The sequence below is a fragment of the Oratosquilla oratoria genome, chromosome 9 (genome assembly GCF_046742065.1).
Source record: "Oratosquilla oratoria isolate Oo_2021 chromosome 9, ASM4674206v1, whole genome shotgun sequence".
Lineage (NCBI taxonomy): Eukaryota > Metazoa > Arthropoda > Malacostraca > Stomatopoda > Squillidae > Oratosquilla > Oratosquilla oratoria.
Genome location: NC_134785.1, coordinates 28,663,539 through 28,683,538, shown reverse-complemented (window position 1 = coordinate 28,683,538; position 20,000 = coordinate 28,663,539). Strand labels below are relative to the sequence as shown.

The 20,000-nt window shown below is 40.1% G+C and overlaps 1 protein-coding gene across 1 annotated transcript in view; it reads left to right on the top strand.

Moving 5' to 3' along the window:
• Positions 1–20,000, top strand: part of LOC143028291 (uncharacterized) — a 122,496-nt gene that overhangs the window by 80,437 nt on the left and 22,059 nt on the right. The window contains exons 2-4 of the mRNA XM_076190162.1: positions 7,089–7,261; positions 13,494–13,607; positions 14,578–14,708. Of these exons, the coding sequence (XP_076046277.1) occupies positions 7,089–7,261; positions 13,494–13,607; positions 14,578–14,708 (418 nt within the window). The remainder of the gene's footprint in view (positions 1–7,088; positions 7,262–13,493; positions 13,608–14,577; positions 14,709–20,000) is intronic.

Sequence of the window (20,000 nt, the reverse complement as noted above, 5' to 3'; positions counted from 1 at the left end):
GGTAGTGGTGATGTCGATGGTTATGGTGGCTATGGTGGGGTGGTGAAGGTGGTGGTGATGGTGGTGGTGGTGATGGTTGTGGTGAAGATGGTGATGTTGGTAGAAGTGACAGTGGTGGTGGTTGCGGTAACGGTGAGCACTTTCTCAGCTGACCTAATTTTCACCGCGATAAGACCCCAACGGTTGAACTGTGGTCGTTTCCCCAATACTATTTTACATAAAATATAAACACGTGAACGTCCAATCCAGAGCCTTCGTCAGATAACAAGATGTAGATACGCTTCTCTTGCCAAACGAACCTCTTATCATTTTCTCGACCTTGGTAATACACATTTTCTTATCACTTTGTCCGAGATGAAAGATTCGTTTCATAGGTTCCACGCGACAGCTCAAATGAAATGAATATGCTCCATGCGAATGAAGTCATATTTGACAACATTTCTTAGTTGTGGTTTCGAATCCCGCACTCCTCTCCGATTCCCAGCAGTAACTGCCACCTGCCCCAGCATTCCCTAAAGCGCATCATAGGGCAAAGGCAACGGTTTCGGCCGCAGCTACTCAGCGCCTCATGGCGTAGACTCCTCACCTTCACCTGTAATACACTTATAACACGCCTGTACACACTAAGGGCTCATACCAAGCTTACGACCTGTTTCCGACCACCAGCGACACCAGGCTGATTTGTGCTGTTCTTCTTTTTATCAAAAGAATTTAAGACAATGCTGCGATTGGAATGGATCTCCCCCGTCATGAAGATGAATACGAAATATCCACGTGGCGCTAACCATGAGAGAAACAAAAATGCCACCGTCGAAGGTGGTCGGAAACAGGTCGTAAACTTGGTGTGACTGCAGGGGCTTAACCTGTTTCCTTCCTATATCCCCAGTTTCTCACAATAGACCGACACTGTATGCTCCCTTGCATTTTGGGGGTACCGACTCCATAATTTTCATGCAGTCAGTATTTTAGAGACTTTAAGGGGTTATCACACTGTGCTATTTTCCTCCAACCTCCAATTAATCGGCGGTAAAAAAGATTATGGTAAACTATTTTGTTTTCGCAATTTACATAGGAATTTGATATGCCATATCAGATTCCTTCCCGAAAGCTGCGAGCTGCAAATCTGCTCCAATAATAGGAGGAAAAATAGCCCAGTGTGATAACGCTTTCGGAGACTAACCTTGCCCCCCTCCCCCCAAGAAAAATAAATAGATAGATAAATAAATAAATAAATGCTGATCACTTTTAACTTCTATTATTCTTTCGTTCTGTGTCCCTCCATCTTTCCTTTATCCTCTCTAAAAACCGACTTTGGTGTGACATTCTCCCTAAGGATAGAAACGCTGGTGATTGCCGACGACATACTGTACGTTTTGTGTTGTATGCACAATCAAAGCAAAGCACGACTGGATCGTAAAATCGCTCGCCTGAAGAGGAACATTTTCACCTCAAAAAGTAAGCGTAAGTCTTAAGAGGGTGATTTTTTTTTCCAAGGAACCAATATTTGCTGCAGTTACGGTGACATTCTCTCATAGTTCTACTAAGCCCGCATTCCATTGCCATTGCAAACCCTTGGAGGATCCAAGTTCATCACTGAAGTGATTAGGGGTCCTCTCGTCATACAAAACCCGATAGTCTAATCAATCCCGACCTCTCTTTCCCCTGATTCACTGGAGGCTTTCTGATTGTTCCTCTTTACTTCATTCATTTCAATGGCCGTCGTATGTTTGGTTATCTTTCACGTATTAATAGTCCAGAGAGTTTAACTGAATTAAGGAACCATTTAGGAAAAGGATAGTATCTGCACTCGAAGGGAACAGTCTCCTTTTCATGGTTTCAGGGAAACGTCTAGCTCAATGTTTCTCAAAATGTGTGTTGCGACAGCACTTTGGTGTGTATGCCACAAGAATATATTTTTTCTTAGCTAGATCGTCTTCTCAACGTACTTTTGTAAAATAGCGTTTACAGAAGTCTACTTATAATTAATTGTCATTGTAAGAAGCTACTTTGCTCTAATATCTTTCGTCAACGGTTTTATAAAGGGACGTAGGATAAATATATCTATTTTTCCCACGTCGATAAACAATAAGAATTGTAGAAATTATTAACCTTTCGGGGGATGATGAAAGAAAGGGGGAAGGAGTGGCACAGAAAGAAAGAATAAATGAGATCCATTTTCTAACATATATGAAACTCAAGATTTCCGTCATTTCATTGAAGGGATCCTAAAATACAAACTGTTCAACAGAACTACTAAGTATTTCAGCGGCTTTGACCCATCGTTTTTCGCTCATATTTCCGAAAAAAACATTCACATCAGTATGATATATTAGCACAGCCTAATTCACACCCTCCCCTAATTTTTGACGTTATAGTGCATTCACAAGTGTATTTAATTACGTCGTTTACTCTTGATATTAAGTGTGTCGTAGCCAACACCCGTGAAGTAAATCGAACAGGTGAAGTCGTGACGTCATCACAAACTACCTCGTGTATTTCAACTTCACTTGTTCGATTTACTTCACGGGTGTCGGCTACGACACACTTAATATCAAGAATAAACGCCGTAATTAAATACACTTGTGAATGCACTATAACGTCAAAAATTAGGGCAGGGTGTGAATTAGGCTGTGCTAATATACCATGCTGATGTGAATGATTATTTCGGAAATATGAGCGAAAAACGATGGGTCAAAGCCGCTGAAATACTTAGTAAGTAATTTTGATAGAAAATATCAATTCATTCCTCTTCCATAGTTTCCTTGCTGTTTCGTTTTATCATATTCGTTTTTCTGAATTTTGTCATCTCCATCCAGCATTCAGTAAGAACTCAGAATTCCCCAAACACATTTCTCCCTCACCCAGCCGCTTGTTACTATCCAGATGGAACTTGAAACTTCTCGATAAGTAGGACTACTTTTGTGCGACATATCTACCCCAGCATGATTATCTCTACTTGCAATTACAGTGTGTGTGTGTGTGTGTGTGTGTGTGTGTGTGTGTGTGTGTGTGTGTGTGTGTGTGTGTGTGTGTGTGTGTGTGTGTGTGTGTGTGTGTGTGTGTGTGTGTGTTTGTATATATGTACAAAAAAACTGAAACGTGAAGAACCTAACGTTAGTGACGTCACAGAGGGTACTGTGCCGCGTCATCGACAGTTCACCAGCCCTTCTATCCTATAGAGTCGTTGAGCGTGAATGTGAAAGTACACAGCGAAACCTGCAACGTCAGAATGAGATAGGTGGATACTCGGGTCCCAGGAGACCACACTCCCTCCCCTCCCCTCCCTCCACCACCACCAGACGGCCGGCGGAGACCCAGTGTACCCCCCCAGACGAGTTCGACTTCTGGAGAAAGGGAGGGAGACAGAGAGACTGGTAGAGGAAAACACACACACACACACACACACACACACACACACACACACACAGAGTCTCGATGGTGCAGTTGGTAGAGTTCCCAGCCGCCACTACAGCGGTCCAGGTTGGTTCGAATCCCGCCCAGGACTGAAATAATTTCAGTATCGCTGCACTGCGAGTCGTTACTCCAGCTCTCGTGGGCAGGGAGTTGGGGGTGTGTGTGTGCCAGAAAGGTCACAGCATTACCCATAGATCGGTCATATATGAACTCTGAACTCTTATCAGGGAGGGTAATAACTGTCAATCACGAGTCCATCACGTGTACACACACACACACACACACACACACACACACACACACACACACACACACACACACACACACACACACACACACACACACACACACACACACACACACACTGATAAGACCAAGACTGGAGTACGCTGCGACACTATGGACACCAATATATATATATATATATAATATATATATATATATATATATATATGTATATATATGTATATATATATATAATATATATATATATATATTTGCAGAAACCACCGGGAAATTAAAAAAAAAACAGATACAGAGCGTTTTCGTCTATTTAAGACATTTTGAAAATGTCTTAATTGGACGAAAACGTTCGGTATCTGTTTTTTCAATTTCCCAGTGGTTTCTACAAAAATAGTTTATCACGTGTGTTTTGTAATTTCTTTGCATATACATATATATATATATATATATATATATATATATATATATATATATATAAATATATATCACAGGTGAGAAATGTAGTAACACATTTGTAAATTACAACAAACACCACAGTCGGACGAAAGAAAAAGTTGCGTAAGCGGAACTATATATTTCGATTGCTACCTGCAATCCTCTTCAGTAGTACTACTGAAGAGGATTCCCAGGTAGCAATCGAAATATATAGTTCCGCTTACGAAACTTTTTCTTTCGTCCGACTGTGGTGTTAGTTGTGATATATATATATATATAATATATATATATATATATATATATATATATATATATATATATATATATATATACATAAAGAAATGAGAAAGAATCCAAAGATCAACGACAAAGCTGGCACCAACACTTTCAAAATTGAAATACGAACAGAGATTGTCCAAACTGAAACTAACAACCCTGGAACAAAGAAGAGAAAGAGGAGATCTACTGGCCATTTACAGAATCATGAAAGGTATAGAACTCCTTGATAGAAAATATTTACTAAAGTGGGACAGAAAAAATAAGAGGACACGAAAAGAAACTCAAAAAGGATAATTATAGAAAAGATCTGAAAAAAAAGTTTTCCACACAGAGCGATAGATGTCTAGAACAAATTGGACGAAAAAATAGTATGTGCAAAAACTATACAAGAATTTAAGAACAAACTAGATGCTGAGAGATACAAAGCCGGGTCACTACGAGCATAGCTCCCTTCCCGTATAATACTGTACAACTAGGTAAATACACACATTACAAGAATGTGGCCTTTAGAGAAATTTCAATTATATGCAGTTATGAGGAGGTCATAATCAATATAATTATTACTGGTATCATCATCATCATCATCATCATCATTATCGTTATGATCATAATCACCATCATCATATCGTTATCATCATCATCATCATCATCATCATCATCATCATCATCATCATCATCATCATCATCATCATCATCATCATCATCATCATCATCATCATCATCATCATCATCGTCGTCGTTGTCGTCATCATCATCATTGTCGTCGTCATCATCGTCATCATCATCATCATCACTGTCGTCATCATTATCGTCGTCATCATCATCATCGTCATCATCATCATCATCATCATTATCATCATTATCATCATCATCATCATCATCGTCATCGTCATCATCATTGTCGTCGTCATCATCGTCGTCATCATCATCATCACTGTCGTCGTCATCATCGTCGTCATCATCATCATCATCATCATCATCATCATCATCATCATCATCATCATCATCATCATCATCATCATCATCATCATCATCATCATCATCGTCGTCGTCGTCGTCATCATCATCATTACAATCACAATCATTACCACCACCACTAATGTCACCATCATCATCATCATCATCATAATATCGTTGCCCTCTTTGTTATCCCACCTCTCTCTCTCTCTCTCTCTCTCTCTCTCTCTCTCTCTCTCTCTCTCTCTCTCTCTCTCTCTCTCTCTCTCTCTCTCTCTCTCTCTCTCTCTCTCTCTCTCTCTCTCTCTCTCTCTCTCTCTCTCTCTCTCTCTCTCTCTCTCTCTCTCTCTCTCTCTCTCTCTCTCTCTCTCTCTCTCTCTCTCTCTCTCTCTCTCTCTCTCTCCCTTTTTATCTATCTATCTCTCTCTCATTATCATTCCTGATTCATCTTTAGTTCCACAATCTTACCTTTCTGAAAGTCGGCGCGTAAGGGTTAGCAATTCAGAAAGAAATATATCTAAATGAATAAGTCCACGTCACGAGTGAGAGAGAGAGAGAGGGAATACAAAGAAATGGTTGACTCAGCTGCTACCATGTCTCTAAGGACAAACACTTGCAACTGTTTTTTTGTTTGTTCTTACAATAATGAGTAATGCGTGTGAGGGCGGAGGCGGTCGAGAATCCATTTTTGTATGCAAAATGTTGATATGCTGTTGGACATGGTTGGAAAATTTATTGAAAATAACATACTCATTAGCAAATACAATTCTAGCAGCATTAATTCGATTATTATGAGCACCCGTTGTTTTCTGATCTTTGATTGGTAGCTTCATGGTTGCGCGATATCTATAATAAGATTAGAGTGACCACGTCAAATCATCAGGCTGTAGAGAGAAGGGACAACCGCATACAGATTATCTTTATCTTACAGTATGCAGTATATCCCAAATACATGTACTCAGTTACCGAAATGCTTTGTAACGCTGTCGAATCTATCGATTCGCTTTATAATCAGCTGTGTCTGAAAAATGGTGGTCATTAGTTTTAAATTGGAAAATAGTTTAATCCTTTCCGCCTAGTCTAGCACCCCTGCGTGTTCCCAATATCTTTACTGATGATCACTATTTTCTAGACACAGTTGATAATAAAGTAGACCAGTGAATTCGACAATGTTACGAAATGTTTCAGTGGGTACATTTTATGGGACACCCTGTATTTGGCTATCCAAGAAAAGTTTGGTCTTTAAAGTGTTACGTTTATGCATAGGATCCTTTCCATTTTGGGTAATGCATTTGTAGTGTATAACTTTTATTATTAGTACTGTTATCAAATCCTTCGAAATTAGACATAACATCCTTCTCTTCAAGATTTTAGAACCGATTGCGCGGTTGACCAAAACAGTCTTGCCTGAATCTGTATACTAATAACTGATTTAATTTGTTTAGAAAAAGTATAACAAAGACATTAGAACGGATCACGAAATTTTGCATCAACAACAAAATCTCTCAAGACAGTCTGCCATTGAAAACGTTTGATGGCTCCAATGTATCAAAAGGAAATTCACGATAATGCCAACCATAACTACTTGTAACACACTCTACTAGGCGCATTAACTCACTCAACTAGTCGTGTCAGTGGAATTCCCAATACACCACAAAACGCCAAATAGAAAAACCTAAAATCTATCACAACGTTACATGCGTCTACATCAACAATGTTCCTTCTTCAGTAGGATGATATCTTTGTTCTTTCTCCTGCAGGAAGAAGATGGGTAGTGAACGTCCTCGAGTGGTTCTGACATGGGTGGAAAGAAACGCGGTTCCTCCTGACATCGCTGAGGCGAACAAGGACCTCAGGAAGGCGATGACGAAGGCCACCCCTCCAGGCACGCTCTACTCCATCTGCGAGACCTATGACACCTACCAGCATGGAGGTAATAGGGCAGAGGACATAACACTACTATCATCACATTCGTCGCCATATACATATACATGTTCATATACATATACATATGCATATCATGGGTTGTGAAAATAAGAGCTACAGTATATAACGCATTTTAAAAGTAGGTCAGGAAGTAACTTTCCGATCCCCCTGGCCCTCCCCCACCCCCTCTCCGTCAAAATAGTAATGTGAATATCTTCGAAAACTCGATAGCATTTCCTAGAATTGTTCTCTTGTGTCTGACCTCAGTTCTCTTATTTGTGTATTTATTTACTTGTTCATTTATTCATTCATCTATCCACTATTTATTCATTTATCTATTTCTTTATCAATTCATTTTAGTTTTATTCTATTTTATGTTATTTTATTTTATTCATTTTTGTTTAATCTATTTCTTCATTTATTTATTTATCTATTTATTTGTTTGTTTGTTTGTTTGTTTACTATGGTAACAGTTGTTGGCCCTCCTGGCACTGGTATGGTGGGGATGGCCAGCAATTAATGCTGCATAGCGGGACGGGTGTGACCTTGGACCCTCCGTGATGTTGCTGTTATTGTTTGATTGATTTCCTCAACCTTCTGGTTGTAGCTGGATATTGGTGGATAAACCTTCAATCAGTGTCTAGTTACAACCAGAAATTTCGCTCCCATCTATAGGGAAATATTCCCAGCAACCTACGTGCAACTCAGTGGAACTCCGTGGATAGATGCGATCGACATCCTTTAACAAGGATTGTTGGTGTGTACAAAATCCCACCCGTCACGCTCCACATTTCATTCCTGTTTTTCATTCACGTTATTGTAACTACTGTAATTCCTCAAAATGAGCCTTGATTGGGTCGAAAAACGTCTCGAGTAAAGAAACATGTACTTTGAATAATTTATCAACACCCTGGAATTCAACCTTCACTCTCTCATAAGAAGTATTGAGTACTTTTTACAGATTGAACAATACTACCACTAATATAAATGTATATATACATACATACATACATACATATATATATATATATATATATATATATATATATATGTATATATATATATATAGTACGAATAGCGTTCTAGTACATGACTTCAGGAGAGCCAATTTTGATAAGATAAGAAAATATTTAGGACAATTGGTCACTTACGAGACCAACCCAGAGGACTACGACAGGGTAAGATACGGTCAGCTCAGGCGTCATTAGCGCAGTCAGGTATCGGGTCACGGAGGGTCCGAGGGTAATATGCGTACCTTGGGTCAGGTCACTCACAAGCGTGGAGTCGATAGCACGGTCAGCTAACTGGATGAAATGTACTGTAGCCTGACAGCTTTGATTTTCAATGCACAAAATAAAGTTATTCTTTTCAAGGCAATACGGAAGAATACTAATACTCCTAAATGGATGACGGATAGGCTGAAAAATCAGAGAGGAATAAAAAGAGAGTTTTACGCCAGAATCAAAAGCGGGGAGCACACCTTAGATCCAAATATAACGATATGGCTACTGGTTAAAAGGAACACACAGCGAAATGTAATTACGAAACTAAGGTTACTAGACAAGCGAGATCCAACCCAAAGGGCTTCATCTGAGTTCCTAGTCTATTCCCGCCCGGTTTCGCTTTACGTTTCTTCACAGGAATAAACTTGGAACCACATTTCCCATAATAAGCGTTAAGCGAAACCACTCAGGATCTAGATCCGTGACTTGTTCCACCTTTTCATATATATATATATATATATATATATATATATATATATATATATGTGTGTGTGTGTGTGTGTGTGTGTGTGTGTGTGTGTGTATATATGCATATACATATATATGTATATATACATATATATACATATTATATATATATATATATATATGTATATGTGTATATATATATTATATATATATATATATATATATATATAATATATATATATATATATATATAATATATGGTGCCACCACCCGAGTGAAGAAGGGTGCCGTCTGTCACCCGACACACCGCGGGTCAGATACACCGTGGTTAAGACGCAGTGCAGTGAGGCACAGTTCCTCAGTCACGGGTCCTCATCGTTAGCGAACAGATCGTCGTTATCGGCGGTTTTCCTTCGGTCTTCATTGTGTTGGCCGCTGGCTGTACTTGTTGCAAAACGACCCCGCCCCCTTGGCTGGGCATCAACCGGGTTATTTATACAAACCCGATTGGCGCCAACAGCAGCGGATGCCGCTTATCTCTGCAAGAATGACGCCTGACACCGCCAAACCCGCACGTGATGACGCAACTTAGAGGTTTTATGGGGATTTTCTCTCGACGATCTCATTCAGGGGAGGGGCAGGGAGGACCTCGCCCCGCTGTAGAGTTCAAGATTATTGTAAACATTTTCCCGCCATGACGCTCTGTGCTGAGTTTGTTCTGGCTGCCCCCCAGGCGATTTTATTCGTGACGTGCAGCGTTAACCAGAGCAATATGTAAAGTGTGTGCCATGGTAGCGCAGTCGTTTCATCGAGACTAACTTTGACGTCAAAGTTAACCTTGACCATCTGGCGGTTCAAGGGAGCTGGTTAACGCCACTGGGGTGAAGGAGTTCATTGAGACAGACTTAATTAGACTTAATTAAACCACTTAGTCCCTCTCTCTCTCTCTCTCTCTCTCTCTCTCTCTCTCTCTCTCTCTCTCTCTCTCTCTCTCTCTCTCTCTCTCTCTCTCTCTCTCTCTTTCTGTATATATCTATTTATCTATCTCTCTCCTTCCCTCTCTCTCTCTCTCTCTCTCTCTCTCTCTCTCTCTCTCTCTCTCTCTCTCTCTCTCTCTCTCTCTCTCTCTCTCTCTCTCTCTCTCTCTCTCTCTCTCTCTCTCTCTCTCTCTCTCTCTCTCTCTCTCTCTCTCTCTCTCTCTCTCTCTCTCTCTCTCTCTCTCTCTCTTTTAACAACTTCAACAGCAATATGTAGCTCATTTCGGTGTTGAGAAAGCCTTGGATATCGCAGTTTGCTGTGAGAAGGACTTCTAAGTCATGTCTACATTTTAGAAGCGACATGACGTCATGCACTAAAGCTGACTATTGGTATAAGTCAGAAATTCTTGTTTATCAACATTATGTTCTCCATTCAAACACTCAGGGTTTCTCATATTGGCTGAATAAATCTGTTTGGTAGCAGCCAGAGAAAACAGATAAGACGACACCATTTCCGAGTGGACTAATGGAAAATAGTGAAGGATTTTGCCAGAATAGATATATGAAAGTGCGCCATTCCAATTTGTGGAATTATTTTGACGTCAGATGTAATACTCGTATGTTTGTCAAGTCAAATGTTTCTCGACCTTTTTTATTTCTTCATGCAACTCTTTTTAGTAAGAGGGATTTTTTTTTTCTGATATTTTGTCGTAGTGTGGATCGCATGGATTGATTTGAATGTGAAAAATGGGGTACGGACAAAACCCCCAACGGACAAAAACCCGATGGACAAAAAACCAGCCCAAAACTTCCATAATAAGAGAAGTGGACAAAAACCCAGGAAAGACTTTCACCTGTGAGCTCCGCTGTGAGCTCATAGTTAGTGTTTGCCTATAAAGCAGCGATCAAATGTTGCTGTGTCACTAGATCATCATGGAGATCATAAATAACAACAAGGATGGACAAAAGTTATGCTACCTTGGCCATATGTATACCAAGAAGGCTACCAGCTCCAAGACTATACGATGGGAATGTTCTAAAAGAACATCGGAGTCATGCCAAGGAAAAGTCAGCACTGACTTGGAAATCCAAACAATGATTTCATCAACTGATCATTGCCATCCACCTAGTGATTTTGATGTAGACTATGCTCGTATCCGGCAGACCATCCTGTCCAATACAGCAACCAACAGGGCAAGTACTAGTCAGGTTCTGATTGACCACATGAATGGAATAAGTGCTGGGGGAAGATAGGCTCTTGGTCAGTTAGACCCCCAGAAAAGTGAAATGTTCACAGAGCTACCATAGAAAATGAAGACCGCACAAACAATTTATGTGAAAGTTGGAATCGCGCATCCAAACAGTTAGTTGGATACTCCCATCCAACCATATGGGATGCAATCGAGAGTCTGCGGAAGGATGCGTGCATCGTTTCTACACATCTGACAAATGATGCAGTTGGACAGAGACTGAGAAATAAGTGCAGCGGACCACAAAAGGCCTGCAAGAGAGACTACGCAATCTTTGTATACACTTAGACAGCGGTCGGAAGACACTAGAAGAAACAATGAGAGGCCTTGGGTACACATCAGGCTCTATTAAAGTATAGAGAACGATACAGAAGAAAATATGTGTCACAAAACAACTGCTGTGAACATATTTATGCTACATGTAAATATTTATAAAACAATAAAACATGTCTTGTAATTATGTTTTTTTTTTCTTTTTCTTTTCTTTTTTTTTCTTTTTTTTGACCGACTGGGTTTTGTCGGTTGGGTTTTTATCCGTTGGGTTTTTGTCCACTGGGGTTTTGTCCTAGACCCGTGAAAAATAGTAATGCATTTCTGGATGCGTTCTACATTCACACACATATAAATCTATTCATATTGTCAAACAATAAGAAGGGTACTGTGGTATGTGGTTGTATATAACATATCAAACAAAGCAACTCTATGAACGCCAATGGCGATGACACAATACTCGTACTGCGTATGTGGGGAAAGGTGGAGAGCTGTCTATGTGACCGGAGTTAAATGCAATAACAGAGTTCCTTCCCTCCAGGCGATCTTATTCAGTTGAGGAGAACCCCTAAAGACATAAAAGGGTTGAATCCAGCTTGATTAAGATGTAGTAATCATCATCATCCTCATCGTCAATATTATCATCAATTGAGATAGAATCATCACGAGAATCAGGACAGAGAAGAATGACCAAAATGATACATGGACTCGGAAATTTGCCTTACGAAGAGAGGCTTAGGCACCTAAACTTACACTCTGGAAAGACGCAGAGTGCGGGGTGATCTAATAGAAGTGTTCAAGTGGATCAAAGGCTATAACAAGGGTGATGCAAACAAGGTCATCATAATAAAACAACAGGGCAAGACTCGCAGTAATGGGTATAAACTGGACAAATTTAGATTTAAGAAGGAAATAGGCAAGAATTGGTTTACTAATAGGGTGGTCGATGAATGGAATAAACTTAGTAACCATGTAGTAAGCGCTGAAACTATCAGTTGTTTAAAAAAACGATTAGACAACTTTATGGATGGGGATGACAGGTGGTAATGGATACGGAGCTGCCTAGTGTAGGCCTTATGGTCTCTTGCAGTCTCCTTTATTCTTATGTTCTTATGAGAATATACGCCAGGAAGTGCGTTATTTCACTAACACGCCAAGACCATTTCCCGCGGCTTCTAAGAGCAAGCCCCCAAACAATCACCTGTTCCATATAATTCTCGAGTTACCCCAGCTATGATTTTTGTGGACGTCCCCCTTTTCCTCCACCGAAGGTTGTATCTTGTGGAGTTGGATCACTATCAGAGAAACGTGCAACCTGCACATACAGCCGGAATAGATGATCATGAATTATGCTGGTAACAAACCTTGAGCCTGGCGGGGCAGTTGCTGGTTTGACACAAAATCATGCCAGCAATACGCTATAGTTCTCCGAAGGCAATGTGTACCAGATACGAAGCCTCTTCAAGTCAGCAAATTTTTATTTACAACGCTTGAAAAATTTATGCAGCTGAGAATTAGGTCAAAAGTTAGAGGATATTTCGGTGTATTTCTATTCTGGCTAACGACAGATGATCATATTTAGTTAGAAGACGTCACCGAAGCAAAGGTGTTAATACTATTTAATTTAATCCCTCTCATGAAGTGATGAAATTTATTCTACCTAAAGCTAGACTCTTACAAACCTGTTAGCCAATATATCAGTATTGATTTAATTTTATTTCATATTGATTTTTTACGAATTTGTTTCATCTTGTGTATTTTTGTGGTTATTTATCTGTATATTCATTACTTTGTTTAGTTTTTACAAGAATATTGTTTGTTTTGTTTTTAAATGGATACCTACCGTCAGTCGGAAAATGGTCTTCCAAGAGGAAGAAATATACTCAAATGCTGTTGAAATAGATATTCAGGCTTTGATGCAATATGATATACTAAAACATTTAAATATTCTTTGTTATTTATAACCCACCTACTCGCCCATTTATGTATTTATTTATTTGACATAATCTTTGTATTTACTTCTTTCATACTACCGCCGACGCCGTTGCCAGGGCTGTTCCCAATGATGCACGTTAGTGACGACTCGGGCGCCATCAACAAGCTTCTTAATGGAGGGGCTGTTCTCGACAAGGCCGCTCTTGGGGAAGGACTCAAAGTCGACCAAGGTCATTATCTCCTACATGCACATATGCGTGCATGCATGCTTACTACTAAGCCTTCTTCACAATTTTTTATGCTTTTCCTTATGTTCTCGATTTTGTGCATTTTACTGTAGATCTTGCTTCGGTAGTATGAAGAAAAATGAGTTTTCGAAAATCTTCCGTCTCAATTGAGGTTTCGACTGCAAGGAATAATCTTCAAAATAGAAAAATACAATAGGCGACACACAAACGTTCATAAGTAAGTTACATTACGTTTGTGTGTAGACTAATATATTTTTTTCATTCTGATGATGGTTCATTGTTGTTGAATGGAAGATAGTAAGGGCTTGTAGTGTTGGTGGAGATTTCAGGCCTTGAATGGGACTCGATCTGGTCTACATCATTGGGAGCCCTCAACGGTAACACTACACCAGCAAACCGTATGTGTGTGTGTGTGTGTGTGTGTGTGTGTGTGTGTGTTTACCTAGTTGTATTTACCTAGTTGTATTTTGCGGGAAGGGGAGCTATCCTCGTAGTGTCCCGCCATTGTATCTTGCAGTGTCTAGTTTGCTTTTAAACTCATGAATGGTTTTTGCGCATACTATTTCATTATCCAGTTTGTTCCAATTGTCCAAAACTCTATGTGGAAAACTGTTTTTCTTCATTTCTCTTCTATAGCTATGTTTTTTTGTTTTTTTCTTTCCATGCCTTCTTGTGTTCCTCTTGTCCCAGTTAAGTAAGTCCTCTCTATCAAGTATCTCTGTGCCTTTCATGATTCTGTAGATGGTCAATAGGTCACCTCTCTCTCTTCTTTGCTCCAGTGTGTGTGTGTGTGTGTGTGTGTGTGTGTGTGTGTGTGTGTGTGTGTGTGTGTGTGTGTGTGTGTGTGTGTGTGTGTGTGTGTGTGTGTGTGTGTGTGTGTGCACGCGCGCGTGTGAGCGTAAAACACAATATGTTCAAATTGATTCTGATCTGGAACTCTGCTCCCACACAGGAGTGTTCGAAGAAGTGGCTAACGTCCGGTTAGCCCAAGACAGTTCCTCGAATACGGAGAAGCTGATCGCCGTGGCCTGTTTCAAGAGCATCGAGAAGAAACTGAACCCCACACTGATCAAGGAATGGAAGGTGAGTCTCGAACTGAAAAGGATAAAGGAAATTCCCGGCGCCGTTTCTCCTCTTTCTCTAGCCATTGACTTACTCATTACTTCCACCCGAAGCTCATTAAAATATGTTTTGTTCTGCTCTTCCCGGTATTGACACGAAGACTTACGATATGGACAAAGTACACGCCTGTTGTTTTTAAGAATTCAGCTTCTGTACCGACTCTGCCTCTGTAAACTATTCTATTCCTGTCTCTCAATCAACTCCCTATATTTTATTCTGGAAATATGACTGTATTCAACTTGTCCATATAACAATATTTTGTAGCTCTAATTTCCAATGCATCTTTTTTCAATGTATCCTCACCAGGAAGATTATAGAACATCATCCTGCTGACAAACTTTCATATGAATGCCAGTACCTTTTTCATAACATAAGATCTATTAGTGAACTTTTAAGTTTCTGTCTAATTCATGGGTGAATTTGGTGATTTTGTGCGTATGTGCGTGTGTATATATATGTATATATATATATATATGTGTGTGTGTGTGTGTGTGTGTGTGTGTGTGTAAAGAGGTGTGAAAGGCAGAGATAGAAGGAATGAATCTGAGGGATGACCGAGGATGAGACTGATTGATGGAGGGAAGAAGGCGTTGAGCACGAGGGGAATGTCTGTTGAGTAAGGAAGGGGGAAGGCAGGAGATAGGGGTGAGTGGAGAGTGGCTGTGTACAGATGATACTGTTATGCAAGGAAGGGAGGGCCGGGGATGGGGTAGTAAGGGGTACTTATGTGTGAATGATATCTTGACGTAGCCCCAAGGTACGAGTATTTCTTCCCGTCTTCTCTTTTATGCATGAGGGGGCAGAGAGTGGGTATCACCGATTAAATAAAACGGCCTTGCTGTGGATGTGCTGTGTCTTGCTGCATTGCTTCTGACCCAGGGCAGTAGGCGGGATACAGGGATGACCCATCATCCATGAGGAACTAAGACGATAGAGAGGAAAGGGTGGAGGAGGAGAGTGGAATGGGTTGAAGTAGGTACGTGTCTTTGACTTGGCTACCTCCATTATAAACGAGAAAAATCTCTTGGTATAAAAATAGAATATATATATATATATATATATATATATATATATATATATATATATACCAGTATATACATTGTTACGGGCGCTGGTATGTGAAGAGACGTTACGTATAACGTCCAAGTGCTTAAGAACCAGCGCACTTCTAGAAGCCACTGTAGGACTGAACTATCTGGTCAGGGCCTAGATAATTCGTAAGACTAGAAGTAAAGGTAACAAAGAAGATTCCAGGAAAGGAATATTAAACTAGCGATAAAACTAGTAAACGAAATTATTAATGGAAAATATTTACAGGCAATCAACACAAAAGAGAATGGGCAGTAGGGTCAATGGGACCGTTACATGATTATGAGAATATGGAAATTATCGTTCAAATAAGAAACAAGATAAGTATACAATATGGTACTATCTAAGTACAAAGAGTTCAGGAACATGCATCAAAATAAGTAATAAGTACAAATATAAGTAAAGTAATGCAATGTATATCAGACACGTAATGTAGGCAAAAAGGGTGATCACTTCACACCAATCGTCTCATGAGTCTAACCCTTCTAGTTTTTATCAAGAGACCAATATGTGGGAATATGACGACGAGTCAGCGGTTACCACCGCTTATATACCATTGGACCGGAAGCCGGATACTTCCGGTTAAGGGTGCGGGTGAGGAGGAGGGTAAGTTAACACGTCAACATGGGTAGTTTTAGGACCCTCGACTTGCTTGAACAATCTATTTATTTAGTAACTGTCAAATCTGTGCGCTCCGAACTATTCAGGATTTCGCTTGTCTGTTTGTTCTACAAGAGTGCGCACCTCTCTCCGCACGTAGGCGAGATTACATATAATGGACGGGCGTTACTGCTTAACATTGTTACAATACATACATAGACAAGAAATATGAACATAGTTATGTAATACAAAGGAACACAATTCTATAACATAATTACACATATGACGTAATATCTAATATTACGTTACACCTCCACCGTTTGGGAAAGCTTTTCACTTTCTGTTGAAAAGCTATGTTCTAGAAAGGACGTCGGCTAAAACATTAAAGACGCCTTTTATATGATGAATAGTTAGATTAAAGGGTTGGAGAAATAAACTCCAACGTGTAAGTCTCGGATTCTTGTTTTTCATAGTCTGTAGGAACTTCAAGGGGTTGTGATCCGAATATACTTGAATGGTAGTTGAGGAACCCAGGTAGACTTCGAAGTGGATAAGGGCCTGGACCAAAGCGAGCGTCTCCTTCTCAATTGTTGAGTAGTTCTTCTGCGCAGGGGACAGCTTCTTGCTGTAGTAGGCGATAGCGTGAAGAACTTCATTGTGTTCTTGCAAGAGGGCGGCACCGATACCGGTGTCGCTGGCGTCGACTTGCAGAAGAAAGGGTCGTTGGAAATCGGGTGCCCTTAGAACTGGTGCGTTAGTGAGAAGGGACTTCAGGTTTTTAAAGGCCGTCTCACAGGTAGGTGTCCACACGAAGTCGTGGTCTTTTCTCAACAGGTCAGTCAATGGTTCTGCTACATCTGAAAAATTTGGACAAAAACGGCGATAATAGCCACTCATTCCAAGGAATCGACGTACCTCTCTACGATTAGTGGGTGTTGGTACATCATTGATGGCTTTTATCTTGGCGTCTATTGGAAACACTTGGGAATTTCCAACTTTAAATCCCAAATAGGGGACCTGTGTATGTCCGAAATCACATTTGGACAAATTGATGGTAAGGTTTGCTTGGTCTGCTCTATAAAAGAAATTATTTAGGTGTTCAATGTGTTCTGTCCAAGACTGACTAAATATTATCACATCATCTAGATAAGTTTTTACTCCTGGCAATCCTGCAACAAGATTACTTATCATTCTTTGGTAAGTGGCAGGGGCATTTTTAAGCCCAAATGGCATTGCTCTGAATTGGAACAATCCCTCTTCCGTAATGAAAGCGGTAACTTCTCTTGAGCGAGGGTGTACAGGGATTTGATAGTATCCCCTTAACATATCCAACTTGGATACATACTTGGCAGTTCCTAGACTGTCTATGATATCATCTATCCTAGGGATAGGAAAAGCATCGGCCTTAGTATGGGCATTGATTTTCCTGTAGTCAATGCACAGGCGATAAGAATTGTCAGATTTAGGGACAAGAATGCAAGGAGATGCCCAAGGACTACTGGAGGGTTCAATTATTCCCTGTTGAAGCAGAGTGTTTATTTCTGCTTTCATGAAATCCTTCTTTTTTGGATTGACTCTATAAGGGGCTTGTTTGATAGCCCTTGGCGAGTCTAGAATTATTTCGTGTTCTATCAAAGAAGTGAATCTTGGGGAATCTAGAAATAATTTTGGAAAACTTCTTAAGAGGAAAAGAATGTCTTTACCTTGTTTCTCAGATAAGTGTCCTACTTTTATCTGAAGATTTTGTAGTATCTGAGAGTTTTCCAAGGGAATCTCAGGAGGATTAGGCAGGTTATCAGGAGGCTCTTCCGATTCTATTGTGGTAGAGCTGCAAGCTGAAATTGGATCTCGGGAATGATAAGGTTTTAAGGTATTTATGTGACAGAGACGGGAACTCTTTCTTCTGTCTGGAGTTTTGATTATGTAGTTGAGATCACTGGCTCTGGACAAGACTTCATAGGGTCCTTTGTATTTAGCCTGCAATGGATCTCCTGGTATGGGAAGATAAAGTAACACTTGATCTCCTGGAGAGAAAGTTCTAAGTTTAGAATTTTTATCATACCGACCTTTCATTACTCGTTGAGCATTCGTCAAGTTCTCTCTTGCCAACTTCCAAGCTTCTAACAACTTCTCGGTGACCTGGGACACGTATTTCAAAGAAGGAACTGGTGGTTCTTCTTTCATCCATTGTTCATGAAGTATCTTTAGGGGGCCACGGACTTCATGACCGAAGACTAATTCTGACGGGCTGAATCCAAGGCTTTCTTGAATTGTTGTTCGGGTGGCGAACAACAAAAAGGGGAGTCCGTCTTCCCAATTTCGAGTGTTCTCAGCACAGAAGATTCTTAACATTGTCTTGAGCGTTTGGTGAAAGCGCTCTAGAGCACCTTGTGGTTGAGGATGATAGGCGGAGGAAGTTACATGATTTATACCTAGTGTTACAAGAGTTTCTCTAAACTTGTTGGAAAGAAAATTACTTCCTTGATCACTTTGAATGTTCTTAGGAAATCCTACCATAGTGAAATATTTCAACATTTCTCTGATTATGTTTTGAGCTTTAATATTTTTCAAAGGAATTGCTTCTGGAAAACGAGTGCTCATACACATGATTGTGAGAATGTACTGATTTCCTTTACTTGAAGGAGGTAAAGGTCCTACACAATCAATAAGAACTTTTTTAAATGGCTCTTCCATTACAGGAATGGGATGGAGTGGAGCTTCTACAATTTTCTGGTTGGGCTTACCTACAAGTTGACATGTATGACATGTTTTACAATATTGGGCAACATCTTTGACAACCGTGGGCCAATGGAAATGTTGGGTTATGTTGAACAAGGTCTTTCTTACCCCTAAGTGACCTGCTAAGGGAGTATCATGAGCCAATCTTAGAACATTATTCCTGAAACCAAGAGGGAGGACTATTTGATTCCTTACTTGCCATGGCTGGTCAGCGGTTGCGGTGGATGCTCTCCATTTTCGCATTAGGACTCCGTTTTCTATATAGAAACCTCGTGACATATTTTCAACTTCTCCTGGAGATGAAACAATCTCGTACAAATTTTTAAGAGAAGGATCTGACTTCTGTTCTTTGATTAATTCTGCTCTAGATAGAGAAACTGGTGAAGAAGAAGATGGGTCAGTTTGGGAGAATAGGGATTCTAAATTATAGGTCTCCTCTTCAGATTTCTTGTACTGAGATCTGGTTACAGCACAAGCGGGAAACAACTGTAAGTTATCTGAAGGTTCTACTGAGGTCTTAGGGTTATTTGTTATTAAGGGAGAAATGACTTTGCTTCCAGCGATGTCATTGGCCAACAATAAGGATATTCCTACTATGGGAAGAGAGTCTACTACTGCTACTTTAACCATTCCGGTTGTTAAATCAGACCGCAAGAAAACATTATGTAATGGACATTTTACAATTCCTCCAACTCCTTCTATCAATATATCATAACCTGTATATGACTCACCCAGATTCTGCAAGACAGAATTTAAAATCAGACTTTGCTTTGCTCCTGTGTCTCGGAGTATGGAAATAGGATATTGTTGTGAACTACTACTATG